Source organism: Vitis vinifera, chromosome 1 (genome assembly GCF_030704535.1).
Source record: "Vitis vinifera cultivar Pinot Noir 40024 chromosome 1, ASM3070453v1".
In the NCBI taxonomy this organism is placed as follows: domain Eukaryota; kingdom Viridiplantae; phylum Streptophyta; class Magnoliopsida; order Vitales; family Vitaceae; genus Vitis; species Vitis vinifera.
In genome coordinates this window covers 1,206,209-1,230,913 of record NC_081805.1, presented here as the reverse complement: position 1 = coordinate 1,230,913, position 24,705 = coordinate 1,206,209, and the positions used below count along the sequence as shown (strand labels likewise).

Genomic DNA, 24,705 nt, shown 5'->3' with positions numbered 1-24,705 from the left:
GAATTATTGGTAACGTTATTAAATGGATAGTGTTGTTGTTTTTATGTGAAAAATAAAAGAAAAAAAAAATTTAAGTTAATAAATTATTTTATATATTTTTTAAAATTCATTTATTTTGATTTTTTTTATTAAAATTAAATAATTTTAAAATGTATAAATTTTAAATTAAATTTTAATTTTATTTAATTACTTAATTTTTTTTCCCTATAATAACTAATAAAAGATAGCCTAAATGCATTGAAAATGTTGCTTAGGTATAAATAATTTAAAATATATATTTTATAATATTGTTGTTCATTTTATAATTACTTTCACTTCATAAAATGAGTAGATTTAAGTGCACAATTGTGTCACTAGTATATCAAAATGTTAGAAAATTTGTGTTTGAAAAGTATTCTTAAAAATAAATTTTTAATCTAAAAAACACTTTTAATTGGAAATAATATTTTAATAATTTATCTTGAACATATTTTTAAAACTAAACTTGAAATGTTTTTAGATTTTTTTAGAATGTGTCCAAAAATATAAAAAAAAATATTTTAAAATATATATATAATGCTTTCTAAAAATAAATAAAATTTATTTTTTCATTAAATTTTTATTCTTAAAAACATTATCAAAAGGATTAGGATTTGTTTGCTAATTATTTTCGAAAATAGTTTTTGAAAATCCTTTTTTGATGTTTTATATAATAAAAATCTATTTAGAAATAATTTTTAAATATTTTTATATGTAATATTTTATTTTTAAATATTTTATCCGTTTATATGATTATATTTTAAAATAATTTTTTAAAAAAAAATATATATATATATATATATATATATATATATATGTGAGAATAAGAAACAGTTTTACATCGTCAAAAGTATTTCTCGAAGTGAAAACTCTTGTCATAAAAATTAGCAAACAGGCTTAGTATTAAAAATTGTTTTAGAAAACGTTATCACCAAGTCAAGTGGGTCGTGGGGTAGACTTCCCCTTTGGCAGCATAACTTAATTGGTATCTTTTTGGGAAAATGTATCATTGATTAATTGATTGGTTAAGATGTCCTTCTCACATTTTTATTTTTTATTTTTTAATATTTATTTTTGTTCTTGTCTTCATGTCAGTTGAGACTTGAGAGTTGAGACTGAATTTTTGTTAAGCATCAAACTTAGTGAAAAATGCAGCCATGGTCAAACTATTCTTACCCACCTAACTTCCAAATTTTTCATTAATTAAATTTTATAATATGATTTTAAATTAAATAATAATTTGTGTTTTTAAATAAATACTTAGATTTTTTTATTTTATTTTAGAAATAATGTAACTCCATTGAAAGGACTAACATCATGAGTTGTCTAATCAAATGGAAAAATTGATACAAAAAGAATATTTGATATGGTATATGATTGAAATCATTCAATCAAGTCCAAATCTTTCAAAGGTCATTCTAAAATCTGAACAAATGTCAGCATTTTTATTTATTTATTCATTTATTTTTCTCATCGTATTTGAAAACCAACCCTTAATAGTCAAATTTCAAGTTGAATTAAAGAAGGAAAATTTTTTAAGTTTTTTTTTTTAAAAAAATATGAAGAATATTTCAGAGTTTTTTTTAATATTATATATAAATTTAAACTACATTTATAAAAATAAATTATTTAATTTTTAATATAAATTTTTACCCTAAAAATAATTAAAATTTATTTTTTAAAACTCAAAATCATTTAATGAAAAAATCACCACTATCAACATTAAAATTATATTTGATTCTTGTACTAAGAAAATAAAAAAGTATTAAAAAAATATTTTTTTATATTTAATTTTATCATCAAAAGAATTAAATAAATAAATAATTTTGAATTAATTTTTAAAAATAATTTATTAATTTTAAATTTATTTAAATTTTTTTTTCTATTTTCCTTAACTTACATTTTTTTTTTTTTTTTTCAAATCAACATAGTGTAAAAAAATATAAAAATAAAATATATTGTAATAATTTTGAAATAAAAAATAAAAAATAAATTATCGTGGAAATGGAGAGAATGGGCATGATGGGAATTAAAGAGAGGAATGATTAGGCCAAGTGGTTTAAGCAGAATGGTACCGGTATGTCTGAGGTGTATGTCAGACTACACAAATTATTTGACTGGAGACGACGCGGAATTGACAGTCTCGATCTTAGCAATATCTACTTTTTCTGGGTCCCACCCATCACCTAAACTCTCATTCGCTCGTATTTTAATATTTTGTGTACCTGCCCCACACCCAAGTCGCCGTCACCTCCTTTCCGTTGACAACATCTTCATTTACACTTACAAGACATCAACCTTTTTGAATTGTTTTTTATTACTACTTCATTGTAGCTATCTTATCATATTTTTCTATGTCAAGATTTTTTTTAAGGCGGCGTTGGTGGCCAATAAGACGATGATTTTAAAACGATGTGGGACTAATTTTAATAAAAAAAATTCCCTTTCATTTTTTTTGTCATTTTATTAACGAGTTTGAAAGTGATTTTACCCGGCATTTTGAAGTTAAAAAGTATTTTTTTATTATAAAAAATAAATATTTATAAAAATTTAAAATATATGAAAAATCATTTATAATATTTTTTGAAACAACACTTAATAATTGATTTTTAAAAAAACATTTCAACTAAAAAATACTTTTGTCATAAGTAAATTGTATTTTTATTGGAAGTGTTTTTTAAAAAATTATTTTTAAAATATTTTTCAAAAAATATTATAAGTAATTTTTTGATTTTTTATATTTTAAAAAATATTTTTTAAAATTATTATCAATACTCTTAATTTACACTTTCAAATAAAATTTAAGAATATAAATATATAAAATTTGAGGAAAAAATATTAATAGTAAAAGAAATTATAATGTAAATCAATGAGACCATTCATTCCACGATTTTATCCTTTATTTTATAAAAATGATTATACGTTGGAAGTTATTTTTAGTCCAAATATGGAATTGGGGAGTCAAAGGGTGGTGGGGGAAAGAGGTTGAAGACAACGCAGAGGGATCGCGAGGAGGGAGGAAAGCACATGGGGTGGGGTTGGGATTTGTGTCAGAGACGTGGTTGGTTGGTTGATCAGCATCGGCTTCACAGAGACATTCACTGGGAGACAATGAAATCAAGAGTCAATATTACTTTTTTCAAATATTCAGTACACTGCTCTCACCCTCTTTTCCCTTTTTTTTTTTTTAACATGAGGGAAAAGAAAAGAAAGATACGGGTCTGAACTCTGAAGGTAAAAAGATTGAAAGAGAAGTATGAGCGTCCATTTATAAGAGTGGTTATTGTCCAACCTCATTCTTCAACTCCACTCCAAATGACTACCTTACAAACTGCACGCCCATGTGTGGACTCTGGAGTGGAATGCGGAATGCCTTCTCCACGATAAGGATTCAGGCGTGCCCTTCTTTCTTTGTCCACACGTTTCTCACTTTCATCTTCCATCTTTTTCCCCCTATTCCCCTTTTCCTTCGACACTAGGAAATACCAAGTATAATGAATAACATTTCCTCACCAATTACCCCGAGTTTTGAATTAGTGGGTTGTTTCTATTTAAACTTTAAAACACATTTACTAGAATAAGACGTAGGTGTTGTTTGTTTTTTTGTTGAATAGAAAAAGTCAAATATTTTGACTTTTTCTATTCAACTAAAAATAACCTATTGACATCATTCAATATAATTAAATTAATTTATTGATAACAAGTTAATTTTAATTATATTATATGATGTCAACATGTTACTTTTAGCTGAATAGAAAAAACCAAAATATTTAATTTTTTCTATTCAACCAAAAAACAAACATCACTGTAGTTATATATTTATAATATTATAATTTATCTTTCTCTCTTTATATATGGGTGGTGCTAAGAAACTGATTGAAGGAGGATAATATCGGGGACATTAATTGTTTCAAACTATTCATGTATTCGGGTGATAAGATAACTAATTTCTTGAAAAGTTAAAAATCATGGGATCAATTTTCACTACTCATAATTTTTTTTATATTAAAATTTCAAGGAGGTATTTAGCTCGATATGAAATAATATTATATTGTATCTCATATTAATAGTATCAAATAGACAAACACTTATCATGAAACCAAACAAATTCTCAAATTAGAATAAGGGATCAATATTCATAATATTTGATATATATATTGTTTATTTGTGTTCAATGGACATTCACGATTTAAACACATGTTTATATAGTTATGATGAAGAGAAGTCCATAAAATAAAATGAAAATATAAAATAATAAGCATATTAGATATATATATAAATCATTAAAAGTATTTTGAAAAAAAAATGGTACAACTGTTCTCACACTCACGTATTCCGAGGAGAGTTGAGCATAGTTTTCACGGGCTAATGGGCTTTTAGCTTCGGCCCTTTTCTATTTCATCTAGCTTTGAAGTTTGAAGAGAAAAAAAAAAGTTTGGACCCACTACAATTGCCTACTAATCCATGTGCCTTTTTGGCTTTACTTTAAGTTGTGTAGGTGGCATCCAAATTGGACTTTGGGAAAGTTGGATATATGCTTATATGCTTTTCAATTTCGATTTGGGGAAAGTTTTGTTGGTTTTAACTTGTAGAATCTTTATTTATTTATTTATTTTTAAATCTAGTTTACCAAATCCATATTTATCATACTCTCAATTAGGAAATTAAAAATATTTAATGAAATATGAGTTATTGAATAAAAATATAAACATATGAAATTAAGATTCAGATATAAATTTATGAGATCTCGTATTTAGGAAAAATAGAAGTAATGAGATTTGAATTATATATATATATGACACAATCTGAATGATAGTACCTTTTGGATAAGTATTAAAAAAATATTATTCATATGGCAACAAGGTGAAAAAAAATAAAAATTTGTACTATTGGAAGATTGCTTTGCAACATGTACATTGATAGATATAAGATGTAACAATTACATACAATATTCAAGAATATGGGATAAAAGATTTTGGAGGTACATTTTGTCCTCAAATGTTTTTATTATTAATAGTCTATTTGATTTTATTTAATTCAATGACATGTTTTAAAATTTAATTAAGAAATTAAGAGGAATAGTTATTTTGATTTATTTTTTAAAGCGATTCATAAACAGACATTTATTTTACAAAATAGTTAGCAAATAAGACCTAAATTTAATGTCATATCGAGAAAATTGTATTTATTTTTATAATATAGATTGACATATATTTAAAACATGGGTGAATAATAATCTATACAAAATCAAAGATGATTAGATAAAATTATGGTCTTGGATTGTGAAGTCATGTGAATGGGAGTATTCAACCTAAGAATCTAGTCTTGTTTTCTAAAACCACCTAGTGCATAGAAATGCTAAATGGAGAACATGCTACATGTATACTCTATTATACAAATACACACAACCCATTGTTCTGAAACCTACAATATAAAAAACCATTGACAAATTCATGTTGGAATGGTCATTTTTTAAACTTGGGTTAGCTCTTTGTTCTGAATCCAATATATAAATTGAAATTCATTGAATAGGGTAATTTTTTTTATAAAAAAAATCTAGGTTAATTTTCCAAAATTTTAACACATTTTAATGTGTTCATGAACCTTGTCCTTGTTAAACTCAAAGCTTATCCGTGAAAGTATGAATGTAGAGTTCAAATAATTCATTTGGATTGGTTTATGAGAAATCAAAAAGTTTCTTTTTTTTATTTTTTTTTATTTTCATGTTTAATTTATTTTATTGAAATAGTTTTTTACTTGAAAAAAATTAATATAATAATTAGAAAATATTTATTATTATAGAATTATTTATTTCATTATATAAGAAGTTATTTTATACTTATTAAAATTTTTAGGAAATTTTATCCACTTAAAAATGTGATTAATACTATCGGATTCGGTTTGTAATTATAGGAAGCACTTTTAAAGCATGTTTGACAATGTTTTTCCTTAAAGTATATTTTTTTTAAAAATGTTTTATCTAAAAGTGTTTTTAAAAGAATTACACATGGAATATTTATTTAATAACACTATAAGTGATTTTTTAGATTTTTAAAAGTGTTTATTGAATTTTACCAAACACCTAATTTTTTTTAAAAAACATTAAAAAAATAAAAAACGTTTCATAAAATCACTATCAAATGAATTCTTAGTCTAAAAAGTTATTTTTGAAAAAAATTTAAATGTTTGACAAAATTTATGAAATACTTTTAAAAATCATGAAAAATTACTAATAGTGTTTTTTTTTTTATAGAAATACTTGATAAATGTTTTCTCTTTTTAACCTTTAAAAATTTTTATTTTTCAAATATTAGAAAGATCAAAAACATTTCTTAATATCGCTACCAAACACACACAAAAAACTGGAGCAGAAACACCTAGAAACGCACTCTAAATTAACAAAATTTTTGAAGTTCCTTTATCTATGTTTAAAATGCAACGAAGTTGTTTGTATCAAAAAATCAAAGTAATGGCACGGAAGATATTTCAATGTTGGCCTACCTTTCCCCCCTACGTGGCCCATTGACAATTTGCATACTACAGCCCAAACCAAGACAGTTCTTCATCTGGGCCCACGTGGGAGCCCAAAGCCACTATGGGCGAGTGAGAGATGAGAATATGAAAAAACGCGAGTACGGCTTTCCACTCCCGTGCCCTAACCTTCGAAATTCAGAAATCAAACTTCCGTACTCGCCCCAAAACCCACTCTGCTTCACACGATCTTCGTTCACTGATGATGATGAAGTCTCTTTCATTTCGTGTAAAATCTCTAAACCTCTCAAACTTATTGATTTTCAATTTAATTTTAATTTTTTTCTTTTTATGTGTGGATAAATATATATATATATTTTTTCAGTGTGTGTGTTTGAGTTCACAGAACCCTTGAAATTCTAAAATATTTTGGCCTTTTATCTTATGCTAATGAGCCTTCAGCATTCTCAGATTTTCTGGGTTGGTTTCGTAGTATGTGTTTTTGTTTTGGTGATGGGTCAAGTTTTGTTTATATATTTTATTTTTGAAAAAAATGAGTATTTTGCAATTCTAGTTATTTGAGGATTTTAGAGTTGGATTGGAGGAAATGGAACACAAATTTTGATTCAATTTTGTTGTATTCACTCAATGTAAAATTTGGGACTTCAGGAGATTGCTGGAGAATTTTTGTGATGGCTTAAATTTTAAATATTTTTTCCCTTGTTTCTTTTTCAATTTTTGGAAACCATATTTGTTATATAATTTATTTATTTGTAATTTTCTGCTGATTATGCTGCAGAAGGATGAAAAGTTCAAATCTGCATTGTTTTCCTGAAATGATATGTTCTGTTTATTGCTAATTCAACTTTTTCTGGTTGGGCATTAGAGAGGTCTGCATTGAACAAACCAAAGTAAAGTGTTTGAAATATGAAACCCAGGATTTATGTTGTTTGTACATGGGATAGATTTGGTTATAAACACTAGTCCAGCTGGGAACCGAGACCTGGTGTGATCCTGAACCCAGATTTTTAATGAAAGGCTAAAGCTAAAATTTATGGACTTTTCATTGGAATCCCTTTTTGAACACCTCTGTGGTTGAGGAAAGATATGTTGGGATTTTCACGAATTAAGAAACTTAATAGAAACTTTGTGGGTGCATGTAACTTTCTTTCTTTATTGCTGGAATATTTACTAAAGAATTTTTAGTGGTATTCTTGGGGTTTAGTGTGCCTACTTAGTGGGTGGTGTGTGATCCAATGAATGGGTAGTGGCAGTACTTTTAAGGATTGTGTGAGGAGCACAGCCTTTGCTTTCTGGAAAACTGCTGTTGGTGGATTTTCCATTAAAGCTGATATTAGAACTCTATGATGATAGATGTTTGATCATGCCATGATGATTAGGTGTATCAGAGGCGCAGTAAGAGACTTTTTGAGATATGCCCTCTTGTGAGGATATTTTGGATTTGTTGTCTGAATTGGGAATGGAGTTTAGTGGGAAGAACCAATCTGGAAGCTGATTTTTTATATTTAGCTAAAAGTGGAGCTTCCTCCCTTGAAATTTCTACAGGTCCTTAATCCTCTTGGCACTGCAGGTTTGGATGTTTTAGGCATTTTGGTTCTTTTTGGTTGTTTGTTTCTTCTTCTTCTTCTTCTTCTTCGTTTTTCTTTTTTACTTTGTTGTGTTTGCCTCTTATAAGGATTCATCATCCTTCCTTTTCTAGCATTTCTTTTGCTCATAATAAATTTTTGGTTTCTTACAGGAAACATTTTCAATTTTAGTCAATCAGAGATACATTGATGCTTTTGAAATTGGGATTTACGGTTGTAACCCTTTTTCAATTCTTTAAGCTTGAACTATTTGTGGAATTATTATGTTGCATGCTGTGAGGATTTCCAAGCACAAAGGGGAAGCAAGGGCAGAAGTTGCTCACTTTTCCACCCTTATTTTCTATTCTGTGATTAGTATGTTGTTATGTAATAAGAATTTTCATTATGGATATTCTTGAGAAATTGTTGATTGTCATTTTCATTTACTTCATATGTTACAAATAAGCTTTTTTTTTTTTTTTTAATTGCATTTGATGTTTGTTTTTATTTTTGTTGTTCAATATGTGTAAACCAGAAAAGCTAACATATTGGAGTTTCTGGAATGATTTGAGGTTATTTCTTAATTCAATTTTAGCAAGTGCCCATTTCATTCACTTTTCAGGTACATTTGTAAAAAAGAAAGAAAAAGAAAAGAAAGAATCTCTTTGGAATATTTTTGTTTTCTCAATGGGAATAGATCTTGAACAGCCATCAGGAGAACATCAAAAGATAGACAATAGACCAAATGTGAATATTAATATGGTGGATGCTGGAGAAGAAGTGCAAGGTAGAAATGAAGTAACCATGAATCCTCCTAAGGGAAACAATAAAGAAAATACAGGCCCAAATGTGAGTCGAAGGGTATTGGATGGTAGACAGAAAGCACATGCTGGAGATGGAGTGGATGCGAATTTTTCTAAAAATTTAGAACCCCATGATGGCATGGAATTTGATTCGAAGGAGGAAGCTTTTTCATTCTATAAAGAATATGCCAAGTCTGTGGGATTTGCCACCATAATAAAAGCCAGCCGTCGATCAAGAATATCTGGGAAATTCATTGATGCAAAATTTGTATGTACTAGATATGGAAATAAGCGAGAATCTAGTACAGCTGAAACAACACAACCCATTTCAAGTACAGATGGTACCACAAGTATTCCGGTCAAGAGAAAACGAGGTAGAATTAATCGGTCTTGGTCAAAAACAGATTGCAAGGCTTGTATGCATGTTAAGAGAAGGCAAGATGGAAGATGGATTATACGCAGTTTCATAAAGGAGCATAACCATGAAATTTTTCCAGACCAAGCCTATTATTTTCGAGGTCATAGGAATATAAATCTAGGCAATACTAATGTCGATGCCTTGCATGCTATCCGGGCTAGGACAAAAAAGATGTATGTAACAATGTCCAGACAGGCTGGTGGGTATAAGAAAGTTGAGAATCAAAAGGGCAGCACCATAAATCAATTTGATAGTGGACAGCATTTGGCTTTAGAGGAGGGAGATGCACAAGTAATGCTCGACCATTTCATGTATATGCAAGATGAGAATCCTAACTTTTTCTATGCAATAGATTTGAATGAAGATCAACGTTTGAGAAATGTTTTTTGGGTTGATGCCAGAGGTAGGCTTGATTATGGAAATTTCAGTGATGTAGTTTTCTTCGATACTACATATATCAAGAACGAATATAAATTGCCTTTTGCACCTTTTATCGGGGTGAACCATCACTTTCAGTTCGTGTTGCTCGGATGTGCTTTAATTGCAGATGAGACTAAATCAACACTTGTTTGGTTGATGCGGTCATGGCTTCGAGCAATGGGTGGACAGGCTCCAAGAGTGATACTTACTGACCAAGACAAAGCCTTGAAAGAAGCTATTGCAGAGGTCTTTCCAGAATCTCGTCACTGTTTTTGCTTGTGGCATATATTAAGCAAGATTCCTGAAAAGCTCAGTTGTGTGGTGAGGCAACATGAAACTTTTATGAGCAAATTTAACAAGTGTGTTTTTAAGTCTTGGACAGATGAGCAGTTTGAAAAGAGATGGCGGAAAATGGTTGACAGATTTGACCTAAGAAATGACATATGGTTTCAATCATTGTATGAAGATCGTGAGCAATGGGTGCCTACATTCATGCAAGACTTGTTTTTGGCTGGAATGTCTACAACTCAACGGTCGGAAAGTGTAAACTGTTTCTTCGACAAGTACGTACAAAGAAAAACTACATTGAAGGAGTTTGTGGAAAACTACAAAACAATTCTACAGGAGAAGTATGAAGAGGAAGCAAAAGCAGATTTTGAGACTTGGCATAAACAACCAGGATTGAAATCTCCTTCACCATTCGGAAAACAAATGGCAACATTGTACACACATGCAATATTCAAGAAATTCCAAGTTGAGGTTTTGGGAGTAGTTGCTTGTCATCCCAAAAAAGAAAGTGAAGATGGAGCAACCATTACATTTAGGGTTCAAGATTTTGAAGAGAATCAAGATTTCATTGTGTTGTGGAATGAAACAAAGTCAGATATTTCTTGTTTATGCCGTTCATTTGAATACAATGGTTTTCTTTGTAGACATGTGATGATTGTTCTGCAAATGTCTGGGGTGCATAACATCCCATCTCACTATATATTGAAACGTTGGACGAAGGATGCAAAGAGTAGACAAACCACAAGACAAGGGTCAGATGCGGTTGAGTCTAGGGTGCAACGATACAATGATCTATGCCGACGGGCTTTTAAATTGGGTGATGAAGGGTCTTTATCCCAAGAGACTTACAAAATTGCATTCAATGCACTGGAAGAAGCCTTGAGAAAGTGCGAGAGTATAAATAACTCAATTCAGAGTGCAGTGGAGCCAAACTCACTGCTCACTCATGGTTTTCATGACTTTGAAGAGGTGAACCAAGGTAATGGTTCAGCCAAAGCTAACAAAAAGAACAGTATGTCCAAAAAAAGAAAGGTTAGTAACGTTAATTGAGTTTCTATGATTATCTTGCTTATGTTCCTGTTTTTTCTAATGAGTTACAATAGATGGTAATTTATTTTAGTTGGCCTTTTTTAAAATATGTTTTAGGCAAATCCAGAGCAAGAGATAATAACCATTGGCATGCAGGACAGCTGGCAGCAAATGGTTCGTTACTTCATTTTCTTTGTCTTAATGTGGATTTGATACCATATTAATGAAAACAAGGGTATAGTTTAATGTGGGTTCCATACTTTTGTAGGGACACTCAAATTTACGAGCACCAACCCTTGATTGTTCTTATGAAACACAAGAGGGCATGCAAGGGATGGTATGAATGTTTTAACCATGATCAAGTCGTATTGAGCAGGAGATTCATGTTGTGCCTAGCTTGTTCTAGTGTAATTTGAAAGAACAACTTTCTTAAAGTGTAGTTTAATACTTGTTGTAGGAACAACTAAACTCAAGAGCTTCAACTCTTGATGGCTATTTTGGCACTCAACAAATTATGCAAGGAATGGTATGTGATATTTTAAATTTGCCCATAATATAATGAGCAAGGATTTACAGTTATACATTTTCATTAACAAAATCTAAATTGCTTTCTGGTTCTTCTTGCTGCAGGGACAATTAAACTCAATGGCTGCAACACGTGATGATTATTATAGCCAACAGAGCATGCAGGGACTGGTAATGCGTGTCAAATTTTAGTTGCACTGTTTTTGCTTAATGTTTGCTTTTATAATCAATTCTAGTGTCAAATTGGGCTTGTAGGGACAATTGAACTCAATTGCACCTATGCATGATGCTCACTACGTTTCTCAACAAAGGCTGCATGGGCTGGTAATTTATATTTTCATGTGTTTGCAATAAATCTGGTTTTGTATACTGTAGTGATCCATAATGTTAAGAGGCTTTTTAATATATAAGGGAACTCTCCCTTGGGCATTTTTATCCTATAGATGTCTCTTTATACCTGAATGAATATTATTGCCTTTTTCTTGTTCTTCACCCATGGGGATTATATTGTTTTGTTTTGTTTTTTTAATATTCTTATACTAGTAGTAGCATTGTTATTATATTCTTATGTTTTTGTCGTGTAGTTAGATGATATGTTATTTCATGTTTGTAGGGGCAGTTACATTTCAGACCACAAACTATACAGAGTTGTTTTGACATCCAGGACAGTTTGCAAGACATGGTATTTGAATGGGTTTCTCGGTATTGCTTAGCCTTTGCTTTCATAGATTTCTCAAAGTGGTCATGCTTGTTGCAGGACCAGTCCAATATGGGACCTGTGCAGATGCATGGCATGGCATCAAAACATTTGCATGCGAAACACCTAACTCGTTAGCTGCTGATCTAGCACTGATCTTATAGAGGTGGTTTGTATTCTACTTGGGCTTTATTTCTGTCATACTAACTTCTGAGAAGAAAATCATTTTTGGTTGGCTTAAGGCATTAAACAAGCCGATACCTGAGTTCCATTTGTTGACATCCAGTGGGCTATTTGTAACAAAATTTAGTGCTGAAAACTTAATTCTCGTAAGTTTTGTAATAATTTTACCAATCCCTGAAATTTCTGTTCCTTGTAAGATTAAGCTGTAGCATGCTAACCTATTGTTGAGTACCAAATGCTCTGCGTCCAGTTTCGTGGAATGAGCTATAGGTCATTTTTTCAACTAAAATAAAAGTTTTTATTTTACTACCCCGGTGCCACATGAGCCACCATTTAAAAAAAAAAAAAAACTTAGTTAGAATCACAGGAGGAAGCTACAGCTTCTTAGCAAAAACCAGAGTTTGTATTTTTAATGGGAAGCCACATCTTTAGCGCGCGGTTTCAGCTTTACAAAACACAGAGTTTGTATTTTGATGGAAAGCTGAAAAGGGGCTGTTGTGAAGAATATTTTGTAAAATCGCCTATAGCTTATAATGTTTCTATCAAACAGGCCATTTTGACCTTCAACTTGATTGTTCTTTCTATCTAAAATGTCAAATTATGGGAATTTCTATAAGCCTAATGGCAAGCAACCCTTCTTGCGACTTGAGGTTTTCCATGCTGCAGATTCAGCATTGAAGCTTTTTATCACAGTTTTGGGGAAAAATGGTGATCTGATAATTTGATTTGCAGATTGGATAGCAGGGTAGCACATTAAGTGACTGGTGTTTATGGATGCCCTTTTGATTTTCCTTGTTTTTTGCTGTCAGTGGCAATTCCTTTGAAAAGAACATGAGCCACCCCTGTTCTCTTTCTTTCAATTGCCACGGTCCTGCTTTATAGTTTTCTTCTGTAAATGATAAGAGCACAAATCTTTACAAAGAATACCATTTCGTTTTAATCTTTGGACTTGGATTAACAGAAAAACACACTGTTCTTACAGGTGAACACAAGACTGAGCATCTGGTGTACAAAGTAAAACCAATTCAGAAGCATGAATTCTTCTGGTGCAGGCAGGAGCGGGCCTTATACTGCAAGATGCATCAACTCAGTGTCAAAGATGGACTGCTACAGTCAATCCATTCTGGGGTTGGTGTGCAGCAGAAACATGAACAACAGTACAGACACTGATAAGGGTTTCTTTTGTTCCGACAATACCTCATCTGTTCTGTAAATGATGTATTTTCGGGTTTGCAGTTACCTTTGGTGTAAGCCCATGCTTACTCTGTTGAAATTAGTTCTTGCCTTCCTTCTGCAGATTGTAGTTAAGTTACTAGCTTCAGAGATTTTGTCAATGTTGTTATGGTTGTGGATATGGGGTCTGGGTAGGTTTTGTTAAAACTCTGGCTATGATTCATAGCAATGCAGTTGGTTTTGTTCCCATTTTTCTGGGCATTATGACTTAGAAGCCACATAGAAATTGAATCGTAGTCAGTTGCAATTTCCTAGTTTGATCTCCTTCAAGGTCTCAATTTCTTTCTATATTCGCCTTCCACTAACTTGTTCTTCCAATCTTTTAAGTTTTCACTTGGGATAGTTTCGTCTATTTCCAGATTGTTCTTAAAAATAGTTTTCTGTTTTAAAACAATTTCTTTCTAAGATGTTTTCAAAAATTGAAAATTTTGCTTCAGAATTTTAATTTTATTCTTCGTGAAAGCATTGTCGGATGATGCATTGCTTTAATCCTTTTTTAGAAAATGAAATTATCTCAAAGTTTATGTGAAAAAATTATTTTATTTTAAGAATTAATCATAAAAAAACTGTTTTCACTTTTAAAAAAAAATACAAAATATTAGAGTATGTTTGATATTATGATTTAAAAACAGTTTTTTATTTTTTAAATTTTTTAATATTGTTTGATTGTTGTTTTTTGAAAATAAAATAAAATAAAAAATAATTTTTAGAAAATAAGTAAGAATTGTTTTTAATTGTTTCTTAAAACAATAAAAAAATGTATATTTATTTGGTCATATTTTTAAAAATATGTTTTTAAAAATTATTTTTAAATTAAAGAATAAAAAATAATTTTTAAAAACAAGTTTAAAAAATGCCCTTAATTATCACTTAATTTATATTAGAAAATATCCGGTTTTCATTTATATTGAAATCAATTATGGAAAAAAAATATAATTTTAAAATAAAAAACTGTTTTCACTTTTAAAAAATATAAAATATTAGTTATATTTATATCAGAAAATATTTAGAAAATATCCACATTTCCATTTATATTGAAATCAAATATAGAATGAAAAATAATTTTACAAATTTGAAATCAAACGCTCTTGCTGAGTGTTTGTTTGACGAGAAAGAGAGTATAGAAAACAAAAAATAGATAAATTTAACAAAAACAAACCTAGGCAGAGATACTACAGCGGCTCAGGCAAGAGATGTTGGGTTTAGCCACCACTGCTACCGCTACCACCGCCACCGCAGCTCCGACCACCGCTGCGAAGAATCGCGTTCTCTGCAGCTCAGGAAGACTTCAGCGGGTACTGCATTCACAGCGGTTTTAGTGTTTCTTTTAATATATACCGTGTTTTTATGTTTCAAAGACTCGACTTTATTTTTGCGTGCGAACGCTTTTTCTCCAACTCTAGGTTTTTGTTCAGTGGTTTCAGCGTTCTTCGGTCGCGTGCTATCGCATTTCTTCTCCATCGCTGCGGTCTAATTTCTGCGCAGTCAAGGCTATGGCGGAGGCGGACACCATTTCGATTCTGAAGGCTCAGTCTCAGTCCAATGCTTCGGGTGCTCTTTTTGTTTATTTTTTATGTTTTCTTTTTGGTCATGATTCTGAAGATGTTGAGCGGATGTTGTTTACAATTGTTTTTCAGGCAACAAGCAAGCTTTGATTTCGTTGTCCGACAAAAAGGATCTAGCTTTCCTTGGAAATGGCCTCCAAAGTTTAGGGTAACTTCTCTCCTGTTCTTGGTGAAAATAACAGCAATATAAACTGTGAATAGTTTGAAGTCTGACAAGGGAATAGAGTGAGAACAAATCAAAGAATTTCCAAGAATTCCTCAATTCAAACGAAGAGTAATATAAGTTTATTAATTTTCTTTTCATATATCACTGGATTTTAGCATTTTTCTTTTAAATGACTGTGTCTGTTCCTTTTATATAATGGTGTTGGCTTTTTGATGTGTATATATTTTTTTCAGTTCCCGTTAGTCTGTAAGAAAATTATATGTAGTTTGGGAATTTGGAATGAATGTAATAGGAAGCTATTTAAAGGGGTGGAGCCATCTGAGATCAAGTTGAAACACATTCTTCTAAAGTTTTTGTTTTCTTGGCTTAGAGATTGTCACTGGGAGGGGAGGTTTTCCTTCCTTGGTTTCATTGATAGATTGAGGTTTAGGGTTGTTGTGGTAGCCTTGTTTTCAGGCGTCTTTCATTTATTTTTTAATGAGGATCTTGACTGGTATTTATGTAGAGTGCACGCACACGCACACACACACACTATATATATATATATATATATATATATATATAAACACAAAGTCTGTAAATCCTTGTTACATGGGTTTAGTGTTGATCATTTAGTACGCTAAACTTGTTCTCTTTGTGTTTCCAATTTCATTACAAAACCTTGTCCTCTTCAAGGTTGCAATTTTAATTCTGCATGTGATGGCCTCTTTTATACCTTGTAGATATACAATTGTTTCAACTGGAGGAACAGCATCAGCTTTGGAAAATGCAGGGGTCTCTGTAACTAAAGTGGAACAGCTTACCTGTTTTCCAGAAATGGTTAGTTGGTTCTTATCTTGTCCTTTCTAGTCTTGATTTTGTTCTTTCTAGCCTGTATCACTTTGCAATTGCTCAATTAGAATCCTTATGCACATGTTAATTTTTTTCTTTTTCTTTTTTGTTTCTGTGCAAGTATGCATGGCTGTGTTTCCATGTAACACCTACCAAGACAAGTGCAAACTTCATGGTCTTTGTTGATTATAAAATTCCTTGAGCAACTTTCCCTGAATTATAATTTTTTTTTATTTAAAAAAGCACAAATCTGCAATCAACCTTAACTAAAAGTGTGGGTATTGCGTTTAAAATTTCACGAAAGACAAGATCCAAAATTTCCCTTACTATTAGTAATAAATAGGGCATTTTTCTGATCATGGATTGTCTGTAAGTGAGATGAACTAAACTATAACTTCAAATTGATAGATAATGACTCGTGTAATTTTAACAATCTATTATAAGCTTGTACTGTTGTCCATTAGAAGATTCCTTGGATTGAAAATAGGTCTTTGCAGCCTTAATGCTTTTTGCTGGTTGGTTCCATTATCACAAAGCCGCTCCAAAATTGGCTTGGTTCCAAGATGTAGAATCTATGTTGAATCACCATTTAGTGGGGCTACTAGGACTTGGGTCTCTTTCTTGGGCGGGGCATCAAGTACATGTATCTTTACCGATTAACCAATTTCTAAATGCTGGAGTAGATCCTAAAGAGATCCCACTTCCTCATGAATTTATCTTGAATCGGGATCTTTTGGCTCAACTTTATCCCAGTTAGTCTTCTGGTGTTTAATATTTAATTTTGCTTCCATCTTTTGCAAAGCAATGACTATTTAGTAGGACTGATGCATAAACCAGTAGAAACTTTCTGTGAAATAACTGATACTAAACAGTGCAACTACAAGCATTCTGATTTTGTCCATCAAGTATTATTAAATCCTCTTTTCTTTCACCTCTTGCGAGTGACACATGGCTTTTGAGTTTTGAAAATATTTTTTTAGTTATTTTACAGCTTGATGGCCGTGTGAAAACTTTACATCCAAACATACATGGGGGTATTCTTGCTAGAAGAGACCAAAAGCTTCACATGGAAGCTCTTAATGAGCATGGAATTGGTGAGTTCTGTTATCAACTCCTTAATTAATTGTCCTTGCTAGATTGTAGGGTATTTGAACAAATGCATATTTGTCAAGCAGCTGGATTCTCTAAAAATTTTTGTTACATCATTATATTTTTGTTTGTTTAAGCATGGTAGATATTTGCTATTACTAAAACGGTTTCCCAATAGGTACTTTTGACGTGGTGGTGGTGAACTTGTATCCATTTTATGATAAAGTTTCTTCTGGAGGAATTGAATTTGAAGATGGAATTGAGAACATTGATATTGGTGGCCCAGCCATGATCAGAGCGGCTGCAAAGGTTGTTTCTTTTGATGGAAAGAATTTTTTCTATTAGTCATGCTTTTTAATTTTTAGATTGACACTAAGGTAGGAACTGTTTTTTGTATTAGTCTTATTGGTACCATAATGGGTTCCTCCTTATCTTGGCAGGTGCTTGTGGGTACTTTTAGCGATGAATCCAAAAAGAATAGAGCTCAGTTATCTATATTTTAAATGTCCAATGAAATAATCTTTTTCACAACCAAGTTGATTGTAAGGTGAAGATAATTCAACATGTTGGTTTTGAGGCTAATGTCACTATTCCCAGCCTGCCATTTGGCACCCATACAACTTTAGCTTCTTAAATTGTGAAATCAACTTGATCCTATCCAACTCTAGACACAGTTGTTAATTCAAGATATCATTTTGAAAAAATCTGAAGCATCCAAAGCCTAGTAAGAATGTCTAAATAATAGGCATTTCATTCTCTTTACTTCCTGTAAACTTGTAAGTTACAGATGCATGGTGAAGTGGCTTTTTATAAATGGTTTTGATTCATGGAGATGCTTCCCTAATCATGCAGGAGCCTAGAAAATATGTGACATACTGTAGTTCCTATTTCAAGGGTTCAAGAGTTGGTAATTCCTGTGTACATGGTTGCACCTCCTCTGGTCTCTCTTTGTCCAATTTAATTTCTTTATCTATGAAAAGGGATTTAAGGCCTGGCAAAGTAAAAGGTCAAGGAAAATTAGGAACACCTAATGCAATCTAGGAATTACATTTTTGTAGTGCATCATTATTTCATATGTTAAAGATGGTTTTTAATTTTTCTTTATCAGTTTTAGATTTTGACTGACACTTGCATATGAAACAGAATCACAAGGATGTTTTGGTTGTTGTTGATTCACAAGATTATTCCGCACTCCTAGAATTTCTCCAAGGGAACCAGGATGACCAACTGTTCCGAAGAAAGCTTGCTTGGAAGGCTTTCCAACATGTTGCTTCTTATGATTCTGCAGTTTCAGAGTGGCTGTGGAAGCAGACTGTAGGAGGTACTTCTTTGCTCCATATATTTCTAGCTATTTTCAATAAGGTTTTTGTAAACCATGTGGGAATTGAATAACCCATTTTTGTTTCTTGGTAACATTTTTTTTAATGTGGAACTGACCTTGGCACCTCCTCATTCTGATGCCAATTTTTCACACAGAGTTGTACTCAGTGTCACCAAATTGATTTGTTTTTCATCTTCAGAGAAAGAGGTCACTATTTGCATCTTAAACTATCCTGGGTTTGCTTCAAAGAAGCATCAAGAGAAAAGAACTAGAATTTTTCTTTGAATTTTTGAATATATACAATGTTCAGTTCAAATTTTTATGAAATAGGATCATGGTAGTTATATTTAATGTGGTTGCCCATTGTGCTTATTATGATGTGGTACATACATTTATGGGTATCATTCTTTGTTTTTTGTTTGAAGACAAATTTCCTCCCAGTCTGACAGTTCCTCTCTCACTCAAAAGTTCTCTTCGTTATGGTGAAAACCCTCATCAAAAGGCTGCATTTTATGTTGACAAGAGTCTTTCTGAGGTTAATGCTGGTGGTATTGCTACTGCCATTCAACACCATGGAAAGGTGAGATAATTAAATACTATGGTCTTCATATTATCTATCGAGCCCTGTATTACTTCTCTATGTGCAGTCTGAGCTTACACCCTGGGACTTGGGTTGTGCTCCCTTTGGTTCTTTTCTATGAATTTCCTCTGTATCTATAAAAAGGCGATCTTCATAATGTCAATTATTTGTTATGCCTGAGATCCATGATAATCGACAGTACATTGTATGACAAGTTCTATGTGATTTATGGAGTTTGTTTCATTCTAGGGTTTTATGTTCAAGAAAGAGATCCTTCTCTAATATCTACATGTACCTATTAGATTCCAAAATTGAGGAAATGCAGTTTATAAATTGAACGTTTCAATGGGGGGCTGGGTTTGTCAATTTACTTTAGTTGTATTGTTAGTATAAACTCTTTAAGATCATAACTTATTTATCCTTTTTTTCCCTACGGGATAAGCAGTGATTGAATTCTTGGAATGCATTTAGTTAGAATACATGTATTCTTGTAACTTAGCTATTGCAGTCTGGGTTCACATTGATATTTTTGGAATCTTTGCAAATCACAGCTCTGTTTTTTTCTTCTATTAAAGCATTTCACAAGAAATATTTAGTGGGAGCTAAAATTTTGGCACCCATGATGAATTAGACCCCTTCGATGGTTATTTCTATTGTATTTTGATTTTAATGCAGATGTGAACAATTGTTATACCCTTACATGTTCCCTTTTTTCGTGCAGGAGATGTCATATAATAACTATTTAGACGCTGATGCAGCTTGGAACTGTGTGTCAGAATTTAAGAACCCTACATGTGTGATAGTAAAGCATACAAATCCCTGTGGAGTAGCTTCACGTGATGACATCCTTGAAGCTTATAGATTAGCTGTGAAAGCAGATCCAGTGAGTGCATTTGGTGGTATCGTAGCCTTCAACATAGAAGTTGATGAGGTGAGCCATTATGTTTTTGTTCTTTGGGTCTACTCTGAAATGGCATTTTTGTGGGTTGTGTTCTTTCTGGCATGAGCATCTTCCGTTGTGAAGGTGCCAATTTGATTGCGCCAGATGAAGGTACTGCTACTGCCTGTCATTTCACCTACAGCAGGGATAATCCATTGTATTCCTGCTTTCAATGAAAAGACATGAAGTGCTGGTCTGTACCCTAATGTGAGGCAATGTGATTGTTGACCTGAAGAACTAGAGAAACTATTACTGTGAAGGGGATTTCTTTTGAACTTGTTCCGACTTCTGAGAGCCTGTTTTTCTGTATTTTTAGGCACTTGCAAAAGAAATCCGTGAGTTTAGGAGTCCAACTGATGGTGAAACACGGATGTTTTATGAGATTGTGGTTGCACCCAAGTATTCACAAAAGGGACTTGACATCCTCCGTGGAAAATCAAAAACTTTAAGAATTTTGGAAGCAGGCAAGAACGAGAAAGGAAAGCTTTCACTTCGACAAGTTGGTGGGGGTTGGTTAGCGCAGGATTCAGATGATTTAACCCCAGAAGATATCCCATTCAAATTAGTTTCTGAGAAGGCTCCTCCGGAAAGTGAGCTTCGCGATGCTGAGTTTGCATGGTTGTGTGTCAAGCATGTCAAGAGCAATGCCATTGTAATAGCAAAGGTTCGCATTCTTCTGATTCATTATTGTAAAATGTTTTGCTTAGCAGGACAGGCAACCAGAAAAACATCTGATCCTTGCAATTATTTGGACAGAATAACTGCATGTTGGGTATGGGGAGTGGGCAGCCAAACCGCCGGGAGAGTTTGAGAATTGCAGTGAGGAAAGCTGGGGATGAGGTCAAAGGAGCTGCTTTGGCCAGTGATGCTTTCTTCCCATTTGGTAAACACTCCTTTTTTTTCAAGTCACCCTATGTTATGCTTATTAAGATGGATCACAATTAAAGAGATCATTAAAATATGAAGATAATAAAAAAAATGAATTAATATAGGGCTGTATATTGAAACACAAGAATGCACTTGCACCGCTAGAATGGCGTTTAGACAATAGTCACTCACTGTTAACTGGGATCTTGATCAAAATGTTGATTTGGGCCTTTGTATCCTACCTCTCCTCTTGACATGGATGCTGCTCGTTTTTCTATCAACAGCTTGGAAAGATGCGGTGGAAGAAGCATGCGAGAGCGGGATTGGTATCATTGCAGAGCCCGGAGGGAGCATCAGAGATGGAGATGCCATAGACTGCTGTAACAAATACGGGGTATCACTTCTTTTCACCAATGTGAGGCACTTCAGGCATTAAGGATGAGGTTCTTCTGTGTTGCACCCGTCCTTACTCCATTACAGCTTTCTTCAAAGTTTTGGTGTTTAAAAGGAGGATAATGATACTTCCCTCCATCCCAACTGTGGAAGGATGAAATATAAGATATAAATGTTGTGCAATCCATCTTAATTGTATTGTAAGTCTAGGAGGCAAGTACTGTACCTTATGTATTTGGTTATCTCAATTCTGTGCTTGATGGATTTAGGCATGCACGCATTGCTCAGAGTTGTGAAAAGGTGAGTCTTGATAATAATTTTCCCTACATGCAAGGAGACAAAGCCATTACAATAAAATTTCTTTCCTGGAACTATCTTAAGTGAAATGCAGTCGTCACCCTTCACAATGTGAAGGGAAATGGGTATGTAATTTGATTATGTTCTTTTTTATTTTTTACAGACTAAAATGTGAAAGGATAAAAATACCATTATCCACATCTCCACCTTCACCCACTGAAATCTTAACCCTATACACTTTGTCTGTCTTTTCTTTTCTTTCTTCCTTTCTCAGTCAAGGGCCTTCTATTCAGCTACAGTTTCAAAGGCTTGGTCAGTGGTTAAAGAAGGTTGAAAGATTGGCCCATTGTTTGTTTTGGCGCATCCAAAGAGAGCGTGATCGATCAAATTCTTAATGGTAAGTGCATTCATGTGAGAAGGCTTTGTTTTATTTTTAGAATCATTATTCAAAACCCTTTACAAAAAATATTGTTCTAAAAAACATAAAGGAAATCTGAACGCTGTCTGATCAAGAATTCAACCTCAGGTTCAATAAATCAAATGGTCATCAATACTTATCAAAAAATAAAATAAAAAATCAAATGGCCATCAATGCCCATAGAAATCTAGAAACAGGAGCAAATTGCTTTTATGATTAGAAGTAAATCCCAGACTTCTGAGCCTTACCAAGGAAAAAGAAATTCAAAACCCTAATTTAACGGGAAATCTTTCAAAATTATGAGGATTGGATATTTGGCAAGGAAAAATTGGGTCTAAGTTTGGTTCTACTCTCAGTGGCATTTGTTGCATTGGAGAACTGGTGTCTACTGTCTAATATATTTCCTTTTTATTCTGCAAGATCAACTACATCAGAATCCAGGAAAGACAGCCATGCCACAGACACGCCACTTCAAATACTTTCTCGTAGATTAAGAAAAGCCGCCTTAGCCAGCAAGTCTGAGAATGGAGACTACGATATGGGTGGAACACCAAAGGTGATTGGGATATAGGCAAGCTGCAGGAACCAACAGTTGGTACAAAGGTGTATCGTCTCCCAGCAACAAAAACCAATTCTAAGGAATCCCATAGTCCTAGTAACTTGCAACTTTCAGGAGGCAATAGTAACAGACATTCAAAACCGCCCACATGGAAGACGATTACCAGGAGGAGTATGGGTTCCAGACCTAAGTTAGGATCAACCCACCAAGAATAAGAGGCATGACAGTATCTATTCCATCAGCTGAAGTGAGTGAATAGTGAGGCGTTGTAGCAGGCACAGTATATGTAATGTAGCAGGCGTTTGGAGCATGGGAAACATGAACAAGTAAGGAATTTGGAAGCAGGGACACCACAGGAAGGGAAGGAGTTCCAAAGGTTAGGGCAGCGCCTTGATTCAAATACATGTAACACAACACAGGATGTTGGCAGGGGTGTTGGCTATGCCATTTTTGGATTGCACAAGAGAAGTAATGAACAAAAATGAATGGATTGAATCTGAAGCAGCAAATATGTATATAAAGCTGTTAAAAATGGATCAAAACAAAGATTGAATCTCATTTTTAGAAAACTAGCTCCCAATCTCTTAAAAAAAAAACTGTCTATGGCAGCGAAAATTAAACCTAAAACCACCAAAAAAAAAAGAAAAAGGCAGAACCTAGACAAGAATTCAAAGCACCACAGAGCCACATTCAGGTAGATGAAACATTCCGTTCGGGATTCACTCTGGTATAGAACGTGTAAACTTCTGTCAAAGAATCAAACTAAATGACTTCATCTGATATTTCAAAGGAAATCATTCATGGTAATTGACAGTCATTATGCCCATCTGAATCCACTCTATGCAAATAAAGGAGACACCAATTCTTCCACCATTAACAAGCACATCTCATGACAAACAACAAGGTGTCTACCAGGTGATCTTCACCAAATGAAAATGTCAAAACTATATTATTCAAAATACAACTAAAAAAATTCCACTTCTCACGTCATTATCATATATCCTTCAGGAAAATGAAAAAGAAAATAATGGAAAGCTCTGGTAATGAGTGTTGTGTCGCAGAATCTAGGTGAAGTGGAGCATTTTGAATAAAGAGTTGCAGCTTTCTCAGCTAAGAGATGAACACAATAACAAAAATCCGGAAACTTCAAAGAGAAAAACGAATTACCCATTCATTCCAGAACGACTTTGGCACCCAGAGCCTTTAATTTTTCCACAAGTTGCTCACCCTCTTCCTTGGACACTCCAGCCTTCAGTACAGACGGCGCCTTCTCCACTAAATCCTTGGCTTCTTTGAGACCCAAATCAGTAAAACTTCTAACCTCCTTAATTATCTTGATCTTCGAAGCCGCCTCATATGATTCAAGCTTCAGTTCGAACACAGTCTTCTCCGGCTTCTTCTCCTCTTTGGCCGCCGACGCCGCCTTCATTCCCCCGCCTGAAACAGCAGCCGCCGCCCCAGGTTTCATGATCGCAACAACTGGGGGTTCCTTCATGCCCAGCTTCTTCCTTAGAATCGAGGAGAGCTCAGCCACTTCGACGAGCGTGAGCCCGGCGATTTCGTCAACGAGCCTGAAGACTCTGGCGGTGGGTGGGCTCCGGTGCTGGGTGGGGTCGAAGTTTGCCGGGTCGTAATCGGCTGGAAGCCTTCTTTGGTCGATTTCTACTTCTTCTTCGGACTCATCGTCGACCTTGTTGGCAGCGGCCTGGCTCAGTTTTCTCGAGAAAATCGCTGAGTTTCTACAGAAAGTGGAGAGAAAATGGTGCCTTGATGATCTCGTAATCAAGCTCATTTTCAAATGAAATTGATTTCATTCAGATGCAAATTTCACCCTACAACATACCCATCTTTTTGTTTATTGGTTTTTCGAATCAAATTAGTGGGTTTGAAGAAATTTGTAGCGGGATTGAGACTGCACCTTGAAATTGGTAGACGATGAAGATCCCAGAAGAGCCCTAGAGGGAAAAGGGCTAATGGGCTTCATTTCCGGCCTCAGGCCCATATCAGC

The 24,705-nt window shown here is 33.2% G+C and overlaps 3 protein-coding genes across 8 annotated transcripts; 2 read left to right on the top strand and 1 right to left on the bottom strand.

Moving 5' to 3' along the window:
• Window positions 1-6,487: 6,487 nt before the first annotated feature.
• LOC100262925 (protein FAR-RED IMPAIRED RESPONSE 1) lies at window positions 6,488-13,925 on the top strand. 5 transcript variants are annotated; one of them, XM_010650730.3, is made up of 10 exons: window positions 6,488-6,778; window positions 8,698-11,036; window positions 11,151-11,207; window positions 11,302-11,370; window positions 11,491-11,559; window positions 11,664-11,729; window positions 11,814-11,882; window positions 12,172-12,240; window positions 12,316-12,421; window positions 13,421-13,925. In XM_010650730.3, exons 1-9 carry the CDS (start codon window positions 6,508-6,510, stop codon window positions 12,391-12,393), a joined length of 3,087 nt encoding a protein of 1,028 aa, XP_010649032.2. In that variant the 5' UTR covers window positions 6,488-6,507; the 3' UTR covers window positions 12,394-12,421; window positions 13,421-13,925. The 5 variants fall into 5 exon arrangements, with proteins under 5 accessions (XP_010649032.2, XP_019078873.2, XP_019078906.2 ...); XM_019223328.2 differs by having other exon boundaries at window positions 12,316-12,424; XM_019223361.2 differs by lacking the exon at window positions 11,302-11,370.
• A 755-nt stretch (window positions 13,926-14,680) lies between these two features.
• LOC100245755 (uncharacterized) lies at window positions 14,681-21,794 on the top strand. 2 transcript variants are annotated; one of them, XM_002276052.5, is made up of 12 exons: window positions 14,681-14,966; window positions 15,087-15,222; window positions 15,309-15,384; window positions 16,125-16,221; window positions 17,225-17,327; window positions 17,501-17,631; window positions 18,466-18,643; window positions 19,069-19,223; window positions 19,945-20,154; window positions 20,480-20,827; window positions 20,920-21,046; window positions 21,315-21,794. In XM_002276052.5, exons 1-12 carry the CDS (start codon window positions 14,865-14,867, stop codon window positions 21,464-21,466), a joined length of 1,815 nt encoding a protein of 604 aa, XP_002276088.2. In that variant the 5' UTR covers window positions 14,681-14,864; the 3' UTR covers window positions 21,467-21,794. The 2 variants fall into 2 exon arrangements, with proteins under 2 accessions (XP_002276088.2, XP_010649051.1); XM_010650749.3 differs by having other exon boundaries at window positions 14,737-14,966; window positions 15,075-15,222.
• Window positions 21,795-23,538: 1,744 nt separating this feature from the next.
• Window positions 23,539-24,694, bottom strand: LOC100854962 (uncharacterized). The gene has a single exon (XM_003631194.3). It carries the CDS (start codon window positions 24,487-24,489, stop codon window positions 23,869-23,871), a length of 621 nt encoding a protein of 206 aa, XP_003631242.2. The 5' UTR covers window positions 24,490-24,694; the 3' UTR covers window positions 23,539-23,868.
• Between the last annotated feature and the right edge of the window lie 11 nt (window positions 24,695-24,705).

What these genes read in the sequence shown, in the direction of transcription:
- LOC100262925 (XM_059737528.1), top strand. Translation starts at nt 6,508, where the DNA reads ATGTTGGCCTACCTTTCCCCCCTACGTGGCCCATTGACAATTTGCATA. An exon ending in TGAAGTCTCTTTCATTTCGT is followed by an intron (nt 6,779 to 8,697) that starts GTAAAATCTCTA and finishes TTCACTTTTCAG; the next exon opens with GTACATTTGTAAAAAAGAAA. An exon ending in AACAAATTATGCAAGGAATG is followed by an intron (nt 11,560 to 11,663) that starts GTATGTGATATT and finishes TTCTTGCTGCAG; the next exon opens with GGACAATTAAACTCAATGGC.
- LOC100245755 (XM_010650749.3), top strand. Translation starts at nt 14,865, where the DNA reads ATGTTGGGTTTAGCCACCACTGCTACCGCTACCACCGCCACCGCAGCT. An exon ending in GTCTCAGTCCAATGCTTCGG is followed by an intron (nt 15,223 to 15,308) that starts GTGCTCTTTTTG and finishes ATTGTTTTTCAG; the next exon opens with GCAACAAGCAAGCTTTGATT. An exon ending in TTACCTGTTTTCCAGAAATG is followed by an intron (nt 16,222 to 17,224) that starts GTTAGTTGGTTC and finishes GTTATTTTACAG; the next exon opens with CTTGATGGCCGTGTGAAAAC.
- LOC100854962 (XM_003631194.3), bottom strand. Translation starts at nt 24,489, where the DNA reads ATGAGCTTGATTACGAGATCATCAAGGCACCATTTTCTCTCCACTTTC.